We start from the raw sequence: 22,663 nt of genomic DNA, 5'->3' as shown, positions 1-22,663 counted from the left end.
CTTATATGAGTCTACTGGGCATGATGCTGATGATATGAATGAGCTGGACAAGTATATGGCAGATCTGCCTCTGAGGCTCAGTGGTCAGTTTGATATCTTGGCATGGTGGAAGAACCAGACCGATGAGTATCCAGTTCTTTTAAAAATAGCTCGTGATTTGCTGGCTATACAAGTATCAACTGTCGCTTCTGAATCTGCTTTTAGCGCTGGTGGACGTGTTGTTGATCCTTTTCGTAGCCGCCTTGACCCTGAAATGGTTGAAGCTTTGATATCCATGAAAGATTGGGTTGTTGCAGGAAGAAGAGGTTAGAAAAGCATCTCAGTTTTAGTTGTACAATATTTTATCATAATCACGTTTGTTGATATATGAGTCTTGGCTTACTTTGAATTTCAGATAAGAAGATTGGTTCAATTGTTGGTGATCTTAAAGTTATTGAGGCCCTTGCTTCAAAGCTGAACATTGAGGTATTGTCAATTGAGTTATCTTTTAAGTCATTTTGCTACATTGTTTGTTACTGTAAGACCGATGCTTCCTATTTGTTGTAGGACTACGATGTCGCGGACAGTGATGACGAAGTAGATGGACCACATGCAGATGAACTAGGCTTCTTTGACATGTAGTATTGTCTGCTGCTTATGATATGTTCATCTATTGAGTGTTGGGTTATTGGCAGCTGGGCATGTTTTTTTTTAATTTGGACTTGTACTTGTGAGTTGAGTGTTGGACCGGTAGGTTGTCTCATTGTCTGTGTATCCCTACTAGTTGTGCATTCTGCGTTGTGCCATTGCCTGTGTGTGTGGTTGCCTACCTTGCCTCATTGGCTCATTGCCTCATTGCCTGTGAACTATGATGTACTGTTGTGACTTGTGTGCTATGTGGCTATGTGACGTACTGCTGTTCTGTGTTGCTGTCATTCTGTCAAGCTATGGTGTGGATATGTTGCTATCATTTGTTTGAATATGGATTATGCATGGTTGCAATTGTTGCGTCGAGCTAACTGTTTTAAGTGGTTACATGTATCGATGTTCTCATTTTGTGTTATCGATTACCGATCGTAATCGACATGTTCCTGATCGAAATATTCCGTTCCCGATACCCGTAATATCGAATTCTTTTTCCCATCTGGCTTTCCCATTCCCGACCAAAAAATATAGGAGCAGGAATGGTTATGGTGTTTTCCCGACCGTTCCCGACCGCTTTCATCCCTAATCATCCACCCCTACGCCACAATCTTCATCAAGGCTCACGTCCCCATGACAGTGACGATGAAGACCTATGAAGACCTCCAGCTACTCCAAGTGGGCTTCCTTCTTCAAGTCCATGTGCGGCAAGTTCGGCCTCAAGTTGCATATCGATGGCACCGTGGCGCCCCGTCCTGACGACGCTGATTGGGATCAAGCGGACTGCTGCGTCCGCTCCTAGATCTTCGGCTCCGTCGATGACTCTGCCCTCCCAGGTCTTGTTTTCCTCAATTGCCGCCATTTCCTCCAACATAGCGGCTCGCCAGCACTTCTCATCCTCCACCACTGTGAAATTGGGTGGCTCCTCAGTGCTACCCAGGTGCAGCTCGAGATCATCCAGCACACAGGCTACCTACCCGGGCAGACTCTTGTCCCCAATGATATCATCCACTACCCGAAATCGCAGTGGCTCGCCATCGTGCTCGGTGTCGACGTACGACAACATGTTTGCTGGTGGAGAGAAGAAGCAAACCGATAAGGCTGAGCTTGATGTTCCGGAGGCGGAGGTTGCCTGCCCAGCAGGCAATGCTATTGGAGTTGCTTCCCCTGTTCCTAGAGTAGGGGATCCCCCTCCTAGGGATGGTGGTGGCATGCGTCCCCTGTTCCAGGAATAGGGGAGGCCCCTCCTTAACTTTCCGCCGCCTCTTCTCCTCTGCCGCCATCGTAGTACTCTAAGTACTCGATGGTGAAATGGCTTCCACTACTGCCGCCTGTCTCCTCCACGCCGCTAGACTCCCAGCACGTTGCCTCGTCGAAGATGACGTCGTGCGACACTGCGACGCGTTGCATCTTAGGATCGTAGAGCTTGTAGGCCTTGCTCCCATGCTCGTAGCCCAGGAATACCATTGGCGTGCTCCTGTCATCGAGCTTCTTCAGCCCCAACTTCATCACCTTCATGTGCCTGTTGCAGGAAAACATCTGAAGGAAGGAGACATCGAGCTTCTGCCCGTGCCATGCCTCGAACGGAGTCATCCCCTTTAAGTTTTTCGTCGGCGTGCAGTTCAAGATGAACACCACCATGCCAACCGCCTTGCCCCAAAAAGCCATTGGCATCTGCTTTGCCTTTAGCATGCTCCTAGCCATCCCGACGATGGTCTGATTCCACTGCTCGACCACGCCATTTTGCTACGGTAAGTACGACGCCGAGAGGTGGTGTCCAATGCCTTCCTCTACGCAATACTCGGTGAACTCGATCGAGGTGAACTCCCTACCACGATCAGTCCGCAGCACATTGAGCTTCTTCCCTTCTTGCCTTCGACATGCACCTTGAAGTGTCAGATGGTTGTCACCGCCTCGTCTTTGGATGATAGCAGCATCAGCCACATGTATTGGCTGCTGTCGTCGACGAGGAGGAGGGAGAGACGCCTTCTGCCGTGTGTTGCCGGTGTGATTGGCCCGCACAAATCCCTGTGCACGAGCTCCAGCAGGTCCTGCGCGCGGTAACTCACCGTCTTAGGGAACAGGGCGCGCCACTGCTTGCCGGCGAGGTAGCTGTCGCACAGCTCGCCCACACACTCGATAAGCGGTAGCCCACGGACCATGCCGTGGCGCGCTAGTCTTGCAAGCGCGTTGAAGCTCTGGTGGCCGAAATGCGCATGCCATCGCCACGCCTCGTCATCTTGCCTTGGCGGTTCTTGGTGTGTTCCACCTTGGTGAGAAGCTTGCGCTCGCAGTCATGGATGCAAAGAACTCCACTGTCAATCAGCACCTAGCAACCTCGCTCATCCAATTGGCTGATGGTTGCTACGGAGCTTGGGGATGAAGTACGGGTGCTCACCGGACTTGCAGTGGAACAGGACCGTCCCTCGGCCTTGGATGTCAATGCTGGAGTTGTTGCTGAACTTGACCGTGCCGACGATGCTGGTGTCGAGCTCGGAGAAGGCCTCTCTGTTCCCCATCCCGTGGTTGCTCGCGCCGGAGTCGAGGTAACACCGCTCTGCTTCATCGCCTTCGTGCCCAAGGTTGACCCGCGCGTGCCTTTCATCGAGCACAACGCGTGCACATGGGGCTTCCTTAACCCCGTCGCTGAGGGTGCACAACTGCGCCATCAGGAGGGCAGGCACCTCCTCATCTTCTTGGGCCAAGTGCGCGCGGTCTTGGTGGCATGATTGCTTGCAATCTCGGGCCTAGTGCTCGGTTTTGCCGCAGTTCAAGCATTGGTCCTTGCTGACGCGGCGGCGGTCGCCACCGTTGCTGCTGCCACCACCCTTCTTCCTTGTCTTGTTGCATCCTCTTCCACGTTTGCCACCATTGCCACCGTGCGAAATAGAGGACCCATCCCCTATCTTCTGCGCTCACACACGCGCCACCCACTGCTCCTCAGTGAGCAGCAGTTGGCCGCCAGCGGACATGTGCACCGGCACCTCCACAACGTGGTCCTCGACCACCTTGAGCTACCCCACAATGTTCTCAATCGTGAGCTCGCTCATCTCGAGCAGCAATTGACATTGCAATTTGGGAAAATCGCGAAGGGACGACTTGCAGGAACTTGGCAACGGCCTCCTCGGTGATGGTGTCGCCCAGCGATCCTAGCTGGCTCACCATCGTCGTGAGCTGGAGCGTGAAGTCCTCGACAGCCTCGCCGTCATGGAAGATGATCACCTCGTACTCACGATGAAGCTGCTGCGCCTTCGCCTTCTGCACGCGGTCGTTGCCGCGGCGCATCGTCTTGAGACTGTCCTAGGCCTCCTTCGCTATGTCCTTGGAGCCGAGCGCGACATAGAACTCCGGCGGGATGCCCTTCAGGATGGCCTCCATGGCCATTTGGTCCTCCTGCTCATCGTCTGTGCCGACACTCACGAACTTCCAAAGGCCCCTAGCCTTCATCGTCACCTTCATTATCACCTCCCACTCAGCGTAGTTGTTGCGGGCGAGGATGGGGTATTGCGCGCCATCGATGTCCCGCACCATCTTCTTCACCATGTACGTCACCCCGCGATGCTCCGGTGATAGAGACAGTCGGCGCCCAACGAAGGCAGGCCAGTGCCCTCGTCCTCACCCTCTCTCAGCCATCGCCACCTTGAATCACTTTAGAACGTGGCTCTGATGCCAGTTGTTGGCAATGGCCAAGGTGAGTTCCCTAAATTCACAACCACACTCACACACACATAAGCTGGAGGTAGAAGAAGGAGATAGAGAACAGAGCACATACTCAGTTTCAATTGGTGGTGCTGAACTAATGAGCTGCAGCTTTTCTTCTACTTCTTATAGAAACCAAAGTCAAACTAGAGTACATACTAGAATGAGTGCTTCTACCAATTACCTACTACTTAGTACAATACTTGATAGGGCATGCTTGCCCTTCTACTCATTGCACTGCTGCCATATATGGCAGACAGTAGCAGGCCAAGGAGCTCTACCTGCTCCATTGACTTTTGCAAAAGGAAGAGATTAGCTTAAGATCTAAGCAATTTATCTAACATTCTTTGCAGCATATGAAATTTTTGAAAAGTATGGTGCATTTACAACCATAGATGTAAGTCAATTCTATGACTGAGTCCAATCCTCGACAACTTTTGATTTGGCCTTCCATTGATACTTGTTATATGGAGCTTGATTGGTTGGGTTCCAATTCTTGGCAAGCTAAAGTCAGGGCAAGCTAAAATCAAGGCTTGCCAAAATCAGGGCATGCCAAAGTTAGGGCAAGAAATTTTGGAATCCATCTGGTTTGGTGTCAATATATGGCAACCAATACTTCCACCCCTTTTGAGTTTCAAGAAGTTTCTAGTGACTTACCTTAGTTTTGGCTATAAACATTGGCATGCTAATTTTTTGGTAATGAACCAATTGATGCCAAGATTTCTAGGTGACGGGTCCATAGACCCGGGGTCTCCAATGGGACCAGCTTCCCGCGGCGCCTGGCCCCGCAAGAGGCACAACAACGACGCTCACCTAGGCCGGCCCAGCAACACCACGCCAGGCCGAGACCAAGATCTGGCTTCCGACTGGCTCCTCCGACCAGGAGGCTCGACCAGCACCCCGACCAGAAGGGTTCAGTCGGGGGTGGGACCATAGTCTGACCCCGACCGAGTTCTCCCGATCGAGGATGCACCACACCGCACCGCTCCCCTGACCGGCGTGGTCGAGACTGACTGGGACAACCGATCGGGGACGCCCGCTCGGTGTGGGCCAAGGGAGCAGGTGGAACGGATAAGAGGAAGCGCCCCGGTCAATTGCTGTACGAGGAACCGAACCGCACCACGCCCCGCGCACGCCCGCACAATATCACCGCAACCTACCCGCTACAACGGAGTGGCCTGACGAGGGGAACAGGAACCGAGGTTGGCGACCATACTGTACCTGACGACGTGGGCCTCGACAAGACTAGGCGACGCCGCACGCTCTCTCTCTATGACTTGTAAGGCCATCCCCTTTACTATAAAAGGGGACGGACCCTCCACTTCTACAGCTTACGCTCTCTAAACTCTTGCATTCTGCACCTTACGTTCCATTCCACACGCATACGCATAGCGCACATCTGATCTCTTGTCACTCTCCTCCATTTGGGCAGAGCACGGCCAGGACTCAGGCACCCCCTCTCATCCCTCACTTATTTGTACCCCCACTGCAAACTTTGAGCACATGGACTCATGAGTAAAGTTGACCGATCAAGCTCGACTAGACATAGGGCACGTTGCCTGAACCAGTATACATCCTCTATCATTATGTGCTAGATCATATCCAATCTAACGCACGGCAAAACTACAAATATTTACTTGTCGAATCATATTTACTTGTCGGTCAGATTTCATACCGACATTGCATGCCATAATTTTGGTTGGGCAAAAATTGGAACCCAACTGATCATATTTACTTGTCGATCAGATTTCGCACCGACATTGCATGCCATAATTTTGGTTGGGCAAAAATTGGAACCCAACCAATCAGGCCCATGGTTTCAATTTAAAAGTTTTGCTGTGATCCTGAATATGTTACGGGGTTTTGCTATACTATAATTTTTACAGTATACATTATCGCTTGGACTGATCTACAGGGCATGAAAGAACAGTGAGATGCTGAATCAATTTTTTTCTGAAAAAAATGCATTCTTATTAATATGAAAAATATGCTCCTGCCGCAAAGCTTTACAGATTCACCTATAGCCATTTGAAACTGCAATTTGAAGAAACCATCAACTTGTTTGGCGAAATTCTAGTCGAAATCAATCTTTTATTGTGTTTCCAAATTCACCTTTTCCAAGATATGCTCGGATCATTTCAGCAAAAGGGAAAACAGAGTAATCCTTCTTTCAATAAATTCCTAGCCACCATCTCATGAACAAAGATGGAGAGCGGGGTCCCATTCTTGCATTTTTCTGGAGAGCTAGTTTATCGTGTTTTTAAAAGAGGTGTTAGTTCATTATTAAGCTAAAGTTTTTTTTAAACAAAATTTCAGATATGATCTGGCTTGTTTGGGTGCACCGTGCGCGGGGATTCCCAGGAGCAGGGCGGCAGTCTCTGGAAGCATCCACGGCCTTCCAAAACTCTCCCGCCCTCGCAACCCGTCTCCGGAAGCATCCACACCAATCAACTGCCCCGGTCGCCCTGTCCAGCGTCCGAAGAACACTCCAGAACCGCACGCGCCCCTTATAAAATGCCGATCTGGATCCACCTGGCTCGAGTTGCGAGCAATTCGCAGAACAAGAACGCGCAATCACATCCGCGGAGGACGCACAGGCGCGTTAATCTGCAATCAGGAGCGTTTCTTTGGTCGATTGGTTGATCTCGACCGGTAGGAGAAGCGATGGCGGACGACGCGTTCAACCTCCCTGGCGCCGGCGATGAGGAGGAGGAGGTGATGGGGGGCCTTGATGAGGACGAGGCCATGAAGGACCTCGACGCCGGGGAGGGTGAGGACGAGGACTTTGACTTCCCGGGGACCATGAAGGTCGGGGAGGAGAAGGAGATCGGGAAGCAGGGGCTCAAGAAGAAGCTCGTCAAGGAGGGCGAGGGGTGGGACCGCCCCGAGACCGGCGACGAGGTCGAAGGTACGCGCCTGCCTCTGCTTCTGGCATTCTGCTATTTAATCAGTCGCCGGCGTACGGGTTGGTTGCTGCCGGCACGACATGGCCGGCACAAGAACAGAGTAGGCAAAATGGTATCAGTGTCAGTACCTGCGATAGTCCAATCTTTCTGAATTAGTTAACAGTATCGCATCGGATGTTCGGATAAAGAATTATAAAGCTAATTGTAGAATTCTGTGTTAATTTGCGAGACGAATCTATGAAGCTTAATTAATCCATCTTTATCAAATGGTTATTGTAGCACCACATTATCAAATCACGAACTAATTATCAAATCATGATCAAATTATGAACTAATTAGGTTTCACAGATTCGTCTCGCGAATCACACTCCACCTGTACAAATAGTTTTATACAATTAATTTTATAATTAGTCTATATTTAATATTTCTAATTGGCCCTAGCTGTTGACTCTTAATATCACTTGAAAGCACGTGTTGATTATTACCAGTTGATGGGCATAAGTGGTTCGATTGTTTGGGAGTACGGAGTAATTTCTAAATCAAACTATTTCTAAATCGAACTGTTTGCTGCAGTGCATTACACTGGCAGCCTTCTCGATGGAACGAAGTTCGATTCCAGCCGTGACCGTGGAACCCCCTTCAAATTCAAGCTTGGACAAGGTGCGTAAAAGCAGCATCAGCAATAATGATGTTTGGTTCATCCGCATTTGAGTGTTCTTGTATCACAATGTGTACCTTTTTTTGAATCTGCAGGGCAAGTGATAAAGGGATGGGATCTGGGAATCAAGACCATGAAGAAGGGAGAGAACGCAGTCTTCACTATCCCGCCAGAGCTCGCCTATGGTGAGACTGGCTCGCCGCCGACCATCCCACCGAACGCGACGCTTCAGTTCGATGTTGAGCTCCTTTCATGGGCTAGCGTCAAGGACATTTGCAAGGACGGTGGCATCTTCAAGAAGATAGTTAAGGAAGGGGAGAAATGGGAGAACCCCAAGGACCTTGATGAAGTTTTCGGTAAGATGTTGTATGATTTGATACTTTTAAATAAATTGGTGAAGTTATTCTGTTCTAGGTAACGTTTCTGACATGTTTTGCTCAAATGATTCGTACAGTTAAGTATGAGGCGAGGCTTGAGGATGGAACTGTTGTCTCCAAATCTGATGGTGTTGAATTTGCTGTCAAAGATGGTTTGTATCTTGAAACATGGACCCTCTAGAATGTGGGATTCAGCTCTGAATTGTTAGTTGTCTAACTTACAAAATTTGTATTGTCAGGTTACTTCTGCCCTGCACTTGCCAAGGCTGTGAAGACTATGAAGAAGGGCGAGAAAGTCCTCCTCACAGTCAAGCCACAATGTAAGAGTCTAAGAACTTGTAGTTAGGACTAATTTTTTGTTATATTTTGGAATTGAAACCAAGCCTTGCTTGTATTAGTATTAATATATGCGTGCCTATTACGATGATCAGATGGCTTTGGGGAACAAGGAAGACCTGCTTCTGGAGATGAAAGTGCTGTGCCCCCCAATGCTACCCTGCATATAGATCTTGAGCTGGTTTCTTGGAAGACCGTGACACTTATTGGAGATCGCAAGAGGATCTTGAAGAAAGTACTCAAGGAAGGAGAAGGCTATGAGCGCCCTAATGATGGAGCTGTAGTGAGAGGTACATACTAATTCACAATGTCCTTGTCATCCTACATTCCTGCCTCATAGTCATTGCAATGCTGCATTAATGCTAAATTTTGTTATGTTATGCAGTGAGGCTTATTGGCAAGTTGGAGGATGGCACTGTCTTTGTAAAGAAAGGGCATGATGGTGAAGAGCCATTTGAGTTCAAGACAGATGAGGAGCAGGTTATTGAAGGTCTGGACATTACTGTGGTTAATATGAAGAAAGGAGAGGTTGCATTGGCAAGAATTCCACCTGAACATGCATTTGGGTCTGCTGAAACAAAGCAAGATCTTGCTGTGGTTCCTCCAAACTCCACCGTGTTCTATGAAGTGGAGCTTGTTTCCTTCGAGAAGGTGTGCTTAAAATCCCTTGAACTTGCCTGTTTACCTTAGTTGCTGCCCTTGATCAGAACGTGTTTACATCTCTACCTTTCGTGCAGGACAAAGAATCATGGGATTTAAAGAGCAATGCTGAGAAGATTGAGGCAGCTGCCAAGAAGAAAGATGAAGGCAATGCCTGGTTTAAGATGGGAAAGTATGCCAAGGCCTCCAAGAGATATGAGAAGGTAAATGGTGACATGTCATGCAAAATCTCTGTTACTTGCATCTGATCACGTGAGACAGATCGTTACTGACTCAATTTTCGTACTAATCAGGCTGCAAAGTACATCGAGTATGACAGCTCCTTCAGCGAGGATGAGAAGAAGCAATCTAAAGCTCTGAAGATCAGTTGCAAGCTCAACAACGCGGCGTGCAAGCTGAAGCTGAAAGAGTACAGAGAAGCAGAGAAACTCTGCACAAAGGTATGTCTGTGCATACAAATTCGTGGCTTGTCGTTTGCAGTGCTATGGGGAGTTGAAAGCACTGAAACTGACCACGAGCTCTGGCATTCAGGTTCTGGAACTTGAGAGCACCAATGTTAAGGCCCTGTACAGAAGGGCGCAAGCATACATCGAACTTGTAGACCTGGAGCTGGCAGAGCTGGATGTAAAGAAAGCGCTGGAATTTGACCCTGACAATAGGTAAAGTTTACGCTTTTCATTCTGTGCCAATTGAATTTCCGCCAAAGTCCGATGCTAGAAGTCCTGCAAAGATGATCGTCTGAAAATTCGGCGTAAGCGTGGTGAAGTAACCTCTCGCCTGTTTTTTGGCCGACTAGGGACGTGAAGCTGGTGTACAAGACCCTGAAGGAGAAGATGAGAGAGTACAACAGGCGGGACGCCAAGTTCTACGGCAACATGTTTGCGAAATGGAGGAAGCTGGAACACATGGACACCAAGGTGAGCACCCGGTCCCTCTTCATCCAGCAGTTCTTGCCGTCTGTTCCGCTTCGACTGCCATGCATTGGTTCTTACACCTTTTTTCTTTTTGTGATGAACTGCAGAAGGTGCCTGGGAAGCAGGAGCCCCAGCCGATGGCCATCGACAGCGCTGCGTGAAAGCGCCGAGTCTAGGCGATCGCTTTTGAGCCGTGGGTCTACGGTCACCGGTGTTGCCTGTCGCGTGTATTGTTTTCCTGCGGCGGTGCGCCCAAATCTGTACTCAGCTGCGTGCGTGATATTACTGTGGTGGTGTACGAACTGTGGTAGAGCGAGTAATACTATCAGGCTTCTGCGGTGCACGGGACATGCTTTCTTATGCTGTGGCAAAAGAAAATTGACGATGGGATGTGTTCTCTAGTTCTATCGATCTTTGCTCTTCCCTCGATGTAAGAACAATACATCGCATCTACTCTCTCCGTTCTAAATTGTAGGTCGTTTTGGTTTTTCTAGGTTCATAGATATTATTATGCATCTAGATATAATGTATGTCTAGATGCATAATAATATCTATGAATCTAAAAGAGCTAAAACGATCTATAATTTGGAACGGAGGGAGTAACATCTTCTGGTGTAAAGCCCGTCTCTCATCCAGTCATGATTTGAATCAAAACGGTGGCAGGCAGTTTAAATAAAAAACACTGGCAGGCTACTAGTGAAATGGAAATATTGTACGATAAATAGTGACAGTTCGCTACACATGGCCTACTTGTTGACATGCTTTCGTGGAACCGCTGACTGGGAATCCAGGATCCGGGCTCCGCAGAAACCTGCACAACTGTAGATGGGCCTCTGTCGAGTAACCCTACCAGGCACAGGCGGGGGAGCCCAGGTGCCGAACAGAGACAGGTCGACCGACCAAAACAAATCCGTGGCTGCTGCTGGTCCGTCTGATAAGCCCAGATACGATATGTCACATTTTCAAGATATGATTAAAATAAATAAATAAATAATGATTTTCTTATAATTTTAAAAAAATTTCTAATATTTATTTTTCTTTACAGAATAGTATGGAAAAAATAATTTTTTATTTTTCTAAATTAAATAAGGTTGTTCCGTGGGTTGCATTCATACCAATTCATTTTGGTGTTTCGTGAGTGCAAATATTTTAAAAACACCTCTAGATAACGATTAGATTCTTCTGAGAGTTTTCAAAAATTTTCTGAAATTTATGCTCACTTTCTAAGAGCTAAATTCAATTTTTGAAAGTTCAACGTATTTTATTTGGATTTCTCCTGTCCCAATCTAGCTCTAGGAATTTTTCTGAAATTTTTGGAATTTTCAGAGTATTTTTTGTGTTAAATGATTTATGTAGAATTTTTTAGATTTATCTTTACACGACGGAATTATTCCTGAAAATAATTTTTTTTATAACAGGCCGAGCCCGTGGGCCCGACCCTCGACAGCCGTTCCGGCCCGTGCCAGCCGGCCCGCTACGGCCCATCGGAGCCCATCTGGGCCGACGCCGCCGCTTCCCTGGCCGGCACGGCCGCGCCGCCACTAGACCCTCGGCGTGCGCGCCCAGGGCAGGCGCAGCCCCGCGCCCTATAAAAAGCGCCGCCGAGCCTCTGCAGCCCCTGTTGCACCGCTCGCCGCCGAGGTCGTCCTCGCCTGGCCGCGCCGCGCCCGCGTCTGTGCGCCCGTCGCCACCCGCGCCGCCGTACGAGCCCCAGCCGCGCCCAACCACCGCCGCACCGTGCGCCGCCGTGTGGAGCCCGGACCGGCCGCCAGCTCCTCCGCCCGCCTCCTAATTCCGGCCGGAATGCCGCGTCCCCGCTGCTGGTAAGGCCTCCTGTGAGCTCGCCTCGACCTCCTCTCCCTGTTCCCCACCTTGGCTGAGCCCCGCAGGACCCCCAGCGCCGGCGATTCGAGCCACCAGAGCCGCCGGGCGCCATGGGGAAGAAGGCCCTGTTTTGCAGTTTAGACCCCGGGATCCTGTAATTTCTATGGGGTTTCTATGAGTCTATATCCTTTTTCACAAAACTCCCTGGAACCTTATAGATCTGTAGATCCAGCCCAAGCCATGAGCTTTTCTGGATCTAACCCTGAGCTTTGTCCAAGTTGTGTCTCGCAAATCTTTCAATTAGCCCCTGTCATCTATAGTTAATCACATCTAGATCCTTCCAATCTTGTTTAGCACATAAGATCTATGTTTTGGCTTTGTTTTAATCCGAATCCGTTCAAGTTGCGTTAAGTTTTGTTTTTAAAATAAATTTGATATTAATTTGATTAACGCCTGATAAACATGTGTCTTTTCTAAATAAAGGCTATTTAGAATTATACACCACTTTTCGTAATAAACATCAATTTGATTAATGTTTACTTCGTATTCTTTGTAAATAAAAGCTAATTAGGTTATCTATCGGTTTTCATAAACCAATGTTAAGTTGCTTAATGCTTATCTGAAATAATTCTTTCAATTAAAATCTAACTAGAGTTATACATCAGTTTTCATAAATAAAATTAATATGCTTAATGATATTATAAATACATTTTCAGTATTAATATGTTTAGTTAAACACGAAATACAAAGTTATTCAATTAGATGTCTTATACATACCCTATGTTTCTAAAGTTAAATTTGCATAACTTGTACTTGCATATTTACAAATAAAATATGATTAAGTTCATCGCGTTTTCAATGGTTAAATATAACTTGCTTAATTCCAAATAAGGTATTTCTCTGAAATAACCTATGTGCATGTTTTATTTAATTAAAATGGATCAAGCATGTAGTCTTTTTATTTCTTTTATAAATCAAACCTCTCGATAGTTTTGCCTTGTTGACCATAGTTCCGTTCTCAACGTTTCCTGCGTTTGTATGATCCTAGAATCGAGACATATATGCTCTTTTAAAGCTTTTCTTTGACTGGTGTATGGTTCTTAGTTGTACTTGTTTGTTGTTTTATATGCTTGTGCTGATGATTGCTTCGAGTAGAGGGATCGCTATTCAAAAGATTTCAAGATTAAGAGTTTCAAGAGAGCAAGAGCTGAAGAGCAGTAAGAGTAACTTTTTTTTTGGAGAAAGGCAAGTGTCTCTAACCATCCTTGTATCTATGCTTATCACAAGAATATCAAGCATGCATTAATTGGAACGTGAAGAACCACCTAGGAAAACAGTGCAACCATAAGAACTACATGGCTCTTGTCTTGGATAATTAATTAGAAACTTTAATTCGTGGTAGTTTTACCTGAAAGTGGCAAGAGGGGAAGATAGTAGTTGGTGTATAACCCGACCCTCTGTCTGATTTGCTCTATGGTAGCTTTGCAGTTTGAGAGAGGTTTATGCATTGCATTGATCATGAAATCTTAGCGAGCTATCCTTACTTGGAATCTTTGTAAAGGTCTCGTAGCATCCCTATGCAATCACACCTCGGTAGTGTGATAAGTGCCTACTTTTGCACAGCATGGTTGGGTCCAAAGTTATTCTGAACTTTTATGAGACTTGTGGTCAAAGTGTACAACCTCTGCAGAGTGTAAAACTGATATATCAGCCATGCTCATGGTCAAGAGAGGCCTGGACCCTCACATGAGTAATAAACATGAAGATGGACTTAAATCATCAATTCTGGTTATTTCTTGTGGCCTTGCTGATTACCAATCATAAGTGTAGTCACTCTTATTCACTGCTGCTCAGAAGAGGAAGGTGTGTGAAGTTTTCTGAAGATGATGTTGAGTTCCAGGCATACGCAATCCCAAGTTGATCGCTTGTGAAGTTTGAAGCCCCCGTTCCCATGATTAAGTTGTATATCTCTGATAGACTCGTAAATCTTTTATTTATAATTCTTTACGTGATACTATTACTGTTATTCACTAATGATGTCACTATATGTATTAAACTAGATCCTAACATACATATAGATAGCACTTGGTTTTGTTTTAAAACTGGGTGTGACACAATATTTCCATACTTCCATACCAGGCGGCAAACAATAGGAACTATGTTTCTCATCAACAAGGAAAAGAAAGAAAAGAAAAGGGAACAATAAAATTAGAGAGACACCACAACGCAAGCATACTTACCTGGACGGGTGTATTGCTCATTGCGTCAGCACTCAGCAGGTAGGTAATTAAGATCTATTCTGCAAATCCAGTGGTTCGTTCCTTATTCAGGTCAAGGTCGTCGCCTCGTTGGGTGATTTTTCTGCCCACTTACCGCTCGGTTGGCTCGGTCCTTCCGATCCTTCACTGATCTCGCCCGGTTCGCACTACGGCCAGGCCAATCTTATCTGACGGCAAAACCTGCGGTGCGGATGAACACGAGTAAGAAAATGATGATCATCATCTCATCTTTCGTGGGAGAGAAAAGTCCGCGACGCACTGGCTCTTTTTTTACGTAGGGTGAGCGATATCTTTGACCCGTTGTCATTGTGATTTATGAAACCTTCTTACGAAGGGTGATAGAATGTTTCTAAGCAGAGCAACTGCACGGCGGCTCAAAAGCTTATCGACTACATTCAATGCTACCTCCTATCTTCTTATGCACTGCATCGAGCTAGTAACCCTATTATAAAGGCAAAATAACCAATGTTATCCTTGAACTTTCAGCAAAGGTCGAGTTCGTCCATGTACTTTTGAAGGCCAATAGTCCTCGAATTTCACATCTCCAATTCAATTTCATCCTTGATCCTAACTAGACGTCCGCATAGACGTGCCAGGTCATCCAGACCCACGTTATGGTTTTGTTGCGCATGTAAAAAGTCCACAATGCCCTTCCCCATTTGTAAGACAACGCCACCCCATTCTGAAGCAGTCCAGCAGGCTCGTATATTCGTGCTACAGTCATAGTAGCCTGCATTTCTTAACTGAGCTAGTATTGCTTACTGTTCAAGAGCACATGTACTAGTTTCAATAGTTTTGCAATAGCCCTAGACCGGTTGACCCCCCGTAGGCTTTGTGCACCTGTTTGGCTGCTTGTATGCACACAAGTGCTCCAGGAGATCAGAGTAGATGCAAGGACAACTAACCCTTACCCTTATCCATGACAAAGCAAAGTTGACATGCTCTTCAGCAAACTTAGATTAATACTTCATTCTCAAGTATAGTCTTTCAAGTAGAAATCATTTTTCATGATAAATCCATGAGCATCAATACTATGCTGCCAAAATTTAAGTACATTCCCAAATATTGATGGACAAAATTAAGGGAGAGGCGGCTGCACGGGAGAGCCCCTTCAGAATGGGGTGGCGTTGTCTTACACAAGGGGAAGGGTATTTTGGACTTTTTACATGCGCAACAAAACCCTAACGTGGACCTGGATGACATGGCACGTCTAGCTAGGATCAAGGATGAAATTGAATCGGAGAAGTGAAGTTCAAGCACTAATTTAACCCGTTCAAAAGTATAGGGACGAACTTGACCTTTTGCCAAAAGTTCAAGGATGAAATTGGCTATTTTGCCTATTATAAACCTACACATGGAAGTAGTGCTTATCTCAATACATATGTCATATGTGTTCTTTAGGTAGCCCTTACACAATTTGTATTATGTTTATGCATTTATATACCGTTTACATGTTATGATTTAGATCCATCTGTCTACAACTAATAGATTGTGTTTAGATTAGCTGTGGTAACAGTTGACGTAATACGCCTATGTTAAAATTAAACTTATATCTCCAATATCGGCAGCACTCAGCAGGTAGCTAGCCATTGGGTAGGGCAGTGCCATTCTATAAACCCATTGGTAAATTTGCGGATGGAGGTCAAGGTCGTCGGGTGATTTTTTAAACCCGCTTACTAGTTACTGGAGCCGGTGCCGCTGGATTGGCTCGGTTTCGTTCGTTTCCTTTGCCGGTCTCGCCCGGTTGAGGCTACGGCCAAGGCCAATGTTTGTAAAAGTTTATGAAAGTGTTGAACTCTCTTGGGCCTCTGTGTGTGTTTATATAGGGTGGAAAACACCTCCACCGTGGTTTACAAGATCACCGATGCAACAACCTGGCCGATCTTCTAGATACAGAGATATCTATCCTATCTTCTAGTAACTACCAGCACTAGGTTGTTGCAAACGTGTGTCACAAGATAGATTAAATATTTTACACTCCTTCTCAATGACAACTTATCTAAGTTGAGATTGCACCTAATGCTTTCTAGCTGTCGAATATTTAACCATTTTGTAAAGCCATCTGCCACTTGACCAACAGTAGAAACCACTCGAATCTGTAGCAGCCCTTGAGCAACTCGTTCTCGAACAAAATGAAAGTTCACCTCTATATGCTTGGTCCTAGCATGAAACACAGGATTAACTGAAAGATATGTAGCACCAATGTTATCACACCGTAACCTTGCCGCACTAGCCGATTTAATACCGAGTTCTATTAACAATATTTGAACCCACATCACTTCAGTTGTTGCATTTGCCATTGACTTGTACTCTGCTTAAGTGCTGGATCGAGATATTGTGGCTTGCTTACGAGCACTCAAGAAATAAGATTTGATCCTAGAAACACTACAAATCCTCACGGTTGACTTCCTACCATCTGTACACCATGCCCAATCTGCATAAGAAAAGGCACTTACAAGTGTAGACAGTGACATATGAATCTTGAGTCCTGTACTAGCTGTAAGTCTCAAATACCGCAGAATACACTTGATTGCACTCCAGTGAATAGTAGTGGGCACAAGTAAATTTTGACATACCTTGTTGACAACAAAAGATATATATGGTCGTGTCAAGTTTAAATACTGCAACACCCCTACTATACTCCTATAATGAATGCATCCGAAGGACCAAGTGGCTCCCCTTCATGAGCTGAGAGCTTTTCTATATTGGACATGGGTGTATTCATTGGTTTACAATTAGCCATCCCTGCTCGATGTAGCAGATCAGACGTGTACTTCTCCTGTGTAAGTAGAATTGCTTCACCAGCTTGCTTTACTTCTATCTCCAAGAAGTAATGAAGATCTCCTAGATCTTTTAATGCAAATTCAGACTTGAGAGCTTTCAATAATGTTGAGGTAGCTTCTGATGAGGAGCTTGCAACAGTAATATCATCAATGTAGATCAGCAGAAAAATAATAATTCCTCCTTTGTTGAAAAAGAAGAGAGAAACATCTGCTTTGGATGGCCTAAACCCAAGCTCGTGGGGCTTTGCTTGAGTCTATACAATGCCTTATCTAGCTTGCAAACAAAGTTTGGTTGAGCTTCGCTTTCATACTCATGAACACTTCTTCAAATAGACCATGAAGAAACGCATTATGCACATCTAATTGGTGAAGACTCCATCCATTTGAAACTGCAATAGACAATACAAGTCTGATAGTAGCTGCTTCTACAACTGGACTAAAAGTGTCCTCATAATCAATGCCATATCATTGTTTAAACCCTTTAGCAACAAGACGTGCCTTGTACCTATCAATCGTGCCATCAGGTTTTCTTTTTATTTTGTATACCTACTTAGAGTTAATGATGTTCGTCCCTAACTGTGGTGGCACCAAATGCTATGTCTTGTTCTTCATGAGAGCTTCATACTCATTATCCATGGCTTTCTTCCAATTTTCATCTTGCAAAGCTGCTGATAAATTCTCAGGTTCAGTAGCCGTAGCTGACATGCCATACCTGACTGTACCGTCGGTGTATATTTTGGTCTTGCGAATGCCATCTTGTGCACGAGTTCTGGGACGAGTTGCTGCTGGAGCCACAGGCGCAGTCGCCGCACTGGATCCTCGGCCCTACGAGAGCACGAAGGGTACCTGCAGGCGCGACGTCAAGACGCTCATCCACGTGGCCAAGATCCGCGGCTCCGAGGTGGTTGACCCCAACAGCGAGGAGGCGCTCGAGGCCGCCGTGGCGCAGCAGCAGTGGCCGTCATCGTGAACGACATCCCCATGACCCTGCACTACAAGAGCGGCATGTTCGATGGCCCATGCGGCGACACCTGACAACTCCATGAACCAAGTCGTCGTCGCCGTTGGTCGGGTACGGCGCCGACGAGACCAGCAGCGGCGGCCGCAAGTACTGGATCGTTAAGAACTTGTGGGGGGACAAGTGGGGCGAGGAAGGGTTCGTTCGATTGGCGAGGCGCGTCAAGGCCGTCGAAGGCATGTGCGGCTTAGTCTCCATATCATTCTACCCGGTGATGTAGCTTGCTTTTGTGCTCCTCCTGTAACCGTAAGGACTCTTACCTCGTGTACGGTATTGTATTGCCTCGTTCTCGTTCTGGCCTGCATATGGACGTTCGAGGCAACGAGGTACATGCAGAGAACAGGTTGAAATCTCTCGATGCAATTAGTATGGTCGTTGTCGTATGCTGTATGCCAAATAAATGGGTGTAATGAAACAATCTTACTAAAAGAATATACCAAGCCTATAGCTACGTGTCGTGATGTGGTTACAAAAGAGCTAGAATGTCGTCCTTCAAGAAATACGTAGTATATATTGTTGCAAATGATTTTTTTTATATACTTTGAGGGGAGAAGGGTTCCGGGACACCGAAAGATTTACCGGCTTTGAAAATATGCCACTGAACTGGCGCGATTTACATTAAATACTATCAAAAGATTACTCCGTTAATGTAGAGCTTATTTTACTACATAATTCTTATTATTTTACTACATAATTCTTATTTGCCAGATCTAAAACGTGATACAAAGGATGTTTCCAGTAATAGAAAATTAATGCTAGAGATCAAATTTTAATAATAGTAATATGTTGTAACATGTAGGTTTACGGTGCAAAACGTGTTACAACTGAAGTCTCCAACAGAAACACATAATAGTAAAGGCCTGTATCTTTATCTTCCACCACATTAACTAAGCTCTTGAATTCCTCCTAATCCCACGTGTGTAAACATTGACCGATGCAGTCCCTAAATTTAGGAGGGGCTCCTTCTTCTTGCTCTTTATTTTTCTCCCTTCCCTTCTCTTCTTCTTCCTAAAAGATCGTGGAGAGGCTAAAGGGGGCTTCACTATCCGAGAGAGGGTAGGGGGGCTTGAGCCCCGCCCACCTCAACGCTAGATCCGCCCCTGTGTATAAATATATAGGTAAGTTAATTTTTAATTACAAATAGACTAAGCACACGTATCTCATAGTTTGATGATGAGTGGTCGTATGGTAAAATCTCGCCGTGATAGCAAAACTGTACTTTCAAGAAGTAGATTTCATTATAAACGCGTGGCATTTCAAATATATATATATACAATTATCATATAAAAATATTTTTAATCAAAGTTTTAAATAGTTGAGCGAAGAAAACCTATATGTCGCTAGCATATCTGTGACTGAATGAAATACCAAGAACAGGACTGTAGGAGAAGCTCTGAAAGACAACAAATTGGGGAAATACCTATCATAACCTGAGTTTTAACCTACTAATTGAATTCTTCAGTTTTTTAAGGCTGGTGGAAGAAGAGAATCTAAATCTACAATTTGAGAATGAGTATCAGATCACTGGGATACGGATGTCCTCGTGGATTTACTCAGCTAAGTCAGCCTACAACCTGCAATTTGAGGGGACTATATCATCGTCATGCGCAGCTGATACCTGGAAAACATTGGCACCCACCATCTGCATAAATTCTTATGGTGGCAAATTATCTTATCACAATTTTATTTAGATAATTTGGGCTAACTATAGCAAGTGGAAGTTCTCACCATGGTGGTGGCGGCTGTGGAGGTGGCTGCCGTGGTGGTTGTGGGCACTACATTTTTGAGGAGCCACCGTTGACTCGTTCTCCAAAAATTCACTTACCTAATCGCATCATTGACTTGTCAAAAGGCGATCGAAGTAAAGGAGCAATTTCCAACATAGTAATATTGTTTCTTTCTTGTAATTGGTTTTTTACAACAGATGAATAATTCCTAAATTTACTTACATACAATGTAGCTTATCGACAATATTAGATGGCTGAAAGATGTTGTTGAAGCTCTAGGTGGTACTTCTCCTTTAATGCAATCCGAGAGAATTGGTCCACATAATTTTAAAAGAGTAAAAATCTCTTTTCAAGTACATGTTCGAAAAACATAGGCCAACTGGATGAGAGTATCAGGACAGCCCATCCCGATGGTTTCAATTATTGCATGGGATCAATTAGCACCAAGTAGGGTAACTTTCGAAAGGACCATCGTGGAGGCCTGCCTATAAAATTTTTTAAGGATCATGCGTACTTTGTGCCAGACTTCTCATATTTTTGAATAAAGGTGTTCGGGATGGGAGAAAGCAATGTGACTAGGACTACTTAAAGGTTTTGTCAGCTGAATCAACATGACATGGTACGGAACTTACTAATCATTCTTTTATCTTTAATTATGTTACATCTTTTAAATTTCATCACGTTATTCTCTTCTTTTAGGATGTCTTTGGTCAAACCTTTGTGGCAATGAGCTTTCATGCGATTCTGGCTCAAGTATTGGATGGGTTGAATTATAGTTACACCGATGGAAACCCGGTACGCACCAGAGATTTCAAACTCCAGGCTCATCTCACTTTCTATAGACTATTTCAGTTGACATTGTCTGCATTGTTTGAGATTTATGGTAGTATATGTGACCGTCCTTGTGAAGCGCTAGAGAGTGTACAAATTCATGCTCTAGCTTATATTGATGAAGTTGTAGGCTTCACGATTGGAGACTTAAGCTTAAGCTATGTGGCATATCTACATAAGCGAAACAAATTATTAAATATGTAGCATGCATGGATGTACTCTACCGTACCCTTTTCTTATGGATTTAAACTTGTTCCTCTAAGACCTTAAGTACTGAGTGTTAATGATTTGAATGGCTTGAATTTCAATAGGTTGATATATTAGCATAATATTATTAGTAAAGCTACGATCGGATACAAATATGAATTAAAACAAAAGGGTAAAAAAACAAAAGGAATAAACTTTAGTACCGATTATTAAAACTAACCGGTACAAAACTGCCATCCGCAACAACGCGACGTGGCTCGCAGTTTAGTACCGGTTGGTTTTACCGGTACTAAATGCATAGTGATTATTAAAACTAATCGGTACAAAACTGCCATCCGCAACAGCGCGACGTGGCTCGCAGTTTAGTACCAGTTGGTTTTACCGGTACTAAAATGCATAGCGATACTCGTAAGGCGCCTCGTACTAAAGGGTTCTGATCGGTAATTAGAGGTGAGTTGTCTAGCAGTGGAAAGTTCTTTATCTGGTTATTGCTGCAGAACAGGATCTGGACGGCTGATAGGCTGCTGCAAAGAGAGTGGCCTAACGAGTGTTTCTGTCCCCTCTGCGAAAGGAACCTCGAGACTGTCCACAGCACCATCGCATAACTGAAAGTCCCTTCTCTCGCAAGGTTTGGATGGAAGTCTCTTCATGGGCTTCATGTCAAATGCAGGAGGAAACTTATGTAACTGTCGGAAACTTAGCTGTTGGGAAAAATCACAGATGCTGCAGTGGAAAGGAAAGATGAAGTTCGAGAGGAATGGAATGCAAAGACTTTGCATAACCTTTTCTCAATGATGAAATAAAACGTTCTGGCCGTTCCGAGACGGAACTGACAAACTAACCTCTTGCATCATCACAGTGATGCTGTTTTAAGGCAAACGATGATAATTAATTCTCTTTAATAACAACACATACTGCATCCCAAAAGTCATTAGCTTTTGAGATTTCGTTACATTAGCAAACAAACGATAACATCGGCATAGCGCAACTCACACCGTACCATCCTCGGCGAGCTGCAGTTTATTTAATTCCATGCACTCTTCTCCAAGCTAACACCCATACTTGATCAGGATCAGCAGGCAGCTGGTAACTAGTTAAACACTCCGTCGTTGTAGGACCGTGCGAAAGCACGGGATAGATGAAACTCACATCACCGGGTAGTACGGCTCCATGGCGATGCCGCACATGCCCTCCCTAGAGCTGACACGCCTCTCCAGTCGCACGTAGCCATTCTCACCCCACGTCTGCCCCCATGAGTTCTTGACGATCCAGTACTTGCGGCCATCGGGGTCGGCTCCATACCCGACAACCGTGACGGCGTGGTTCAGTGAGGTGTTGCAGGGGCCCGAGAACACCCCGCGCTTGTAGAACTGGAAGGCCCGGCTCGCGTTGATGGACACGGCGACCGGCTGCCCCGCCACGGCACGCTCCAGCATGGCCTCATTGTTGCGCTGCACCGCCCAGACGCCACGGATCGTGGCCGCATGGTGACCAAGCTTGTCACGCCTGCACTGTCCCTGCCTTCCCACGTACGGGTAGTTCGACTCAGTGGTCAGGCCGCCGTTGCGTGCGACCCACGCCATGGCGGAGCTAGGGTAACCACCATGGCAGCCATGGTCGTTCCCCCCACGATCGCAGTCCACGATCTCCTGCTCCGACAGAGACACGAGACGGCCTGTCTTTATCTTGTGAACACCTTCGATGGACGCCACCGCAGCAAACGCCCAGCAAGAGCCTGCATGCAAGGATGTATAGAATCAAACATGCATATGGCTAGGTCTTGCCAGACATGAAGCCGTGTACATACATGGTGTTATCGTTGA

The 22,663-nt window shown here is 45.8% G+C and overlaps 2 protein-coding genes and 1 pseudogene across 2 annotated transcripts in view; 1 reads left to right on the top strand and 2 right to left on the bottom strand.

Moving 5' to 3' along the window:
- Positions 1–6,832: 6,832 nt before the first annotated feature.
- On the top strand, positions 6,833–10,578 carry LOC101769949 (70 kDa peptidyl-prolyl isomerase). The gene is made up of 12 exons (XM_004975267.4): positions 6,833–7,228; positions 7,800–7,886; positions 7,980–8,240; positions 8,339–8,413; positions 8,501–8,581; positions 8,693–8,887; positions 8,983–9,248; positions 9,335–9,460; positions 9,551–9,697; positions 9,789–9,916; positions 10,054–10,174; positions 10,279–10,578. Exons 1-12 carry the CDS (start codon positions 6,985–6,987, stop codon positions 10,330–10,332), a joined length of 1,785 nt encoding a protein of 594 aa, XP_004975324.1. The 5' UTR covers positions 6,833–6,984; the 3' UTR covers positions 10,333–10,578.
- A 5,603-nt stretch (positions 10,579–16,181) lies between these two features.
- LOC111257947 lies at positions 16,182–17,578 on the bottom strand (annotated as a pseudogene).
- Positions 17,579–21,670: 4,092 nt separating this feature from the next.
- LOC101770617 (ervatamin-B) overlaps positions 21,671–22,663 on the bottom strand; it is a 45,750-nt gene continuing 44,757 nt past the window's right edge. Inside the window, exon 2 of the mRNA XM_012847243.3 lies at positions 21,671–22,575. Coding sequence (XP_012702697.1) covers positions 21,986–22,575 — 590 coding nt within the window. The 3' untranslated portion in view covers positions 21,671–21,985. The remainder of the gene's footprint in view (positions 22,576–22,663) is intronic.

This window comes from Setaria italica, chromosome VII, assembly GCF_000263155.2.
Source record: "Setaria italica strain Yugu1 chromosome VII, Setaria_italica_v2.0, whole genome shotgun sequence".
Classification (NCBI taxonomy): domain Eukaryota; kingdom Viridiplantae; phylum Streptophyta; class Magnoliopsida; order Poales; family Poaceae; genus Setaria; species Setaria italica.
Note: the sequence above shows the minus strand (reverse complement) of the source record. Positions and strands in the feature narration are given on the sequence as shown.

What these genes read in the sequence shown, in the direction of transcription:
- LOC101769949 (XM_004975267.4), top strand. Translation starts at nt 6,985, where the DNA reads ATGGCGGACGACGCGTTCAACCTCCCTGGCGCCGGCGATGAGGAGGAG. An exon ending in GACCGGCGACGAGGTCGAAG is followed by an intron (nt 7,229 to 7,799) that starts GTACGCGCCTGC and finishes TGTTTGCTGCAG; the next exon opens with TGCATTACACTGGCAGCCTT. An exon ending in TGGAACACATGGACACCAAG is followed by an intron (nt 10,175 to 10,278) that starts GTGAGCACCCGG and finishes GATGAACTGCAG; the next exon opens with AAGGTGCCTGGGAAGCAGGA.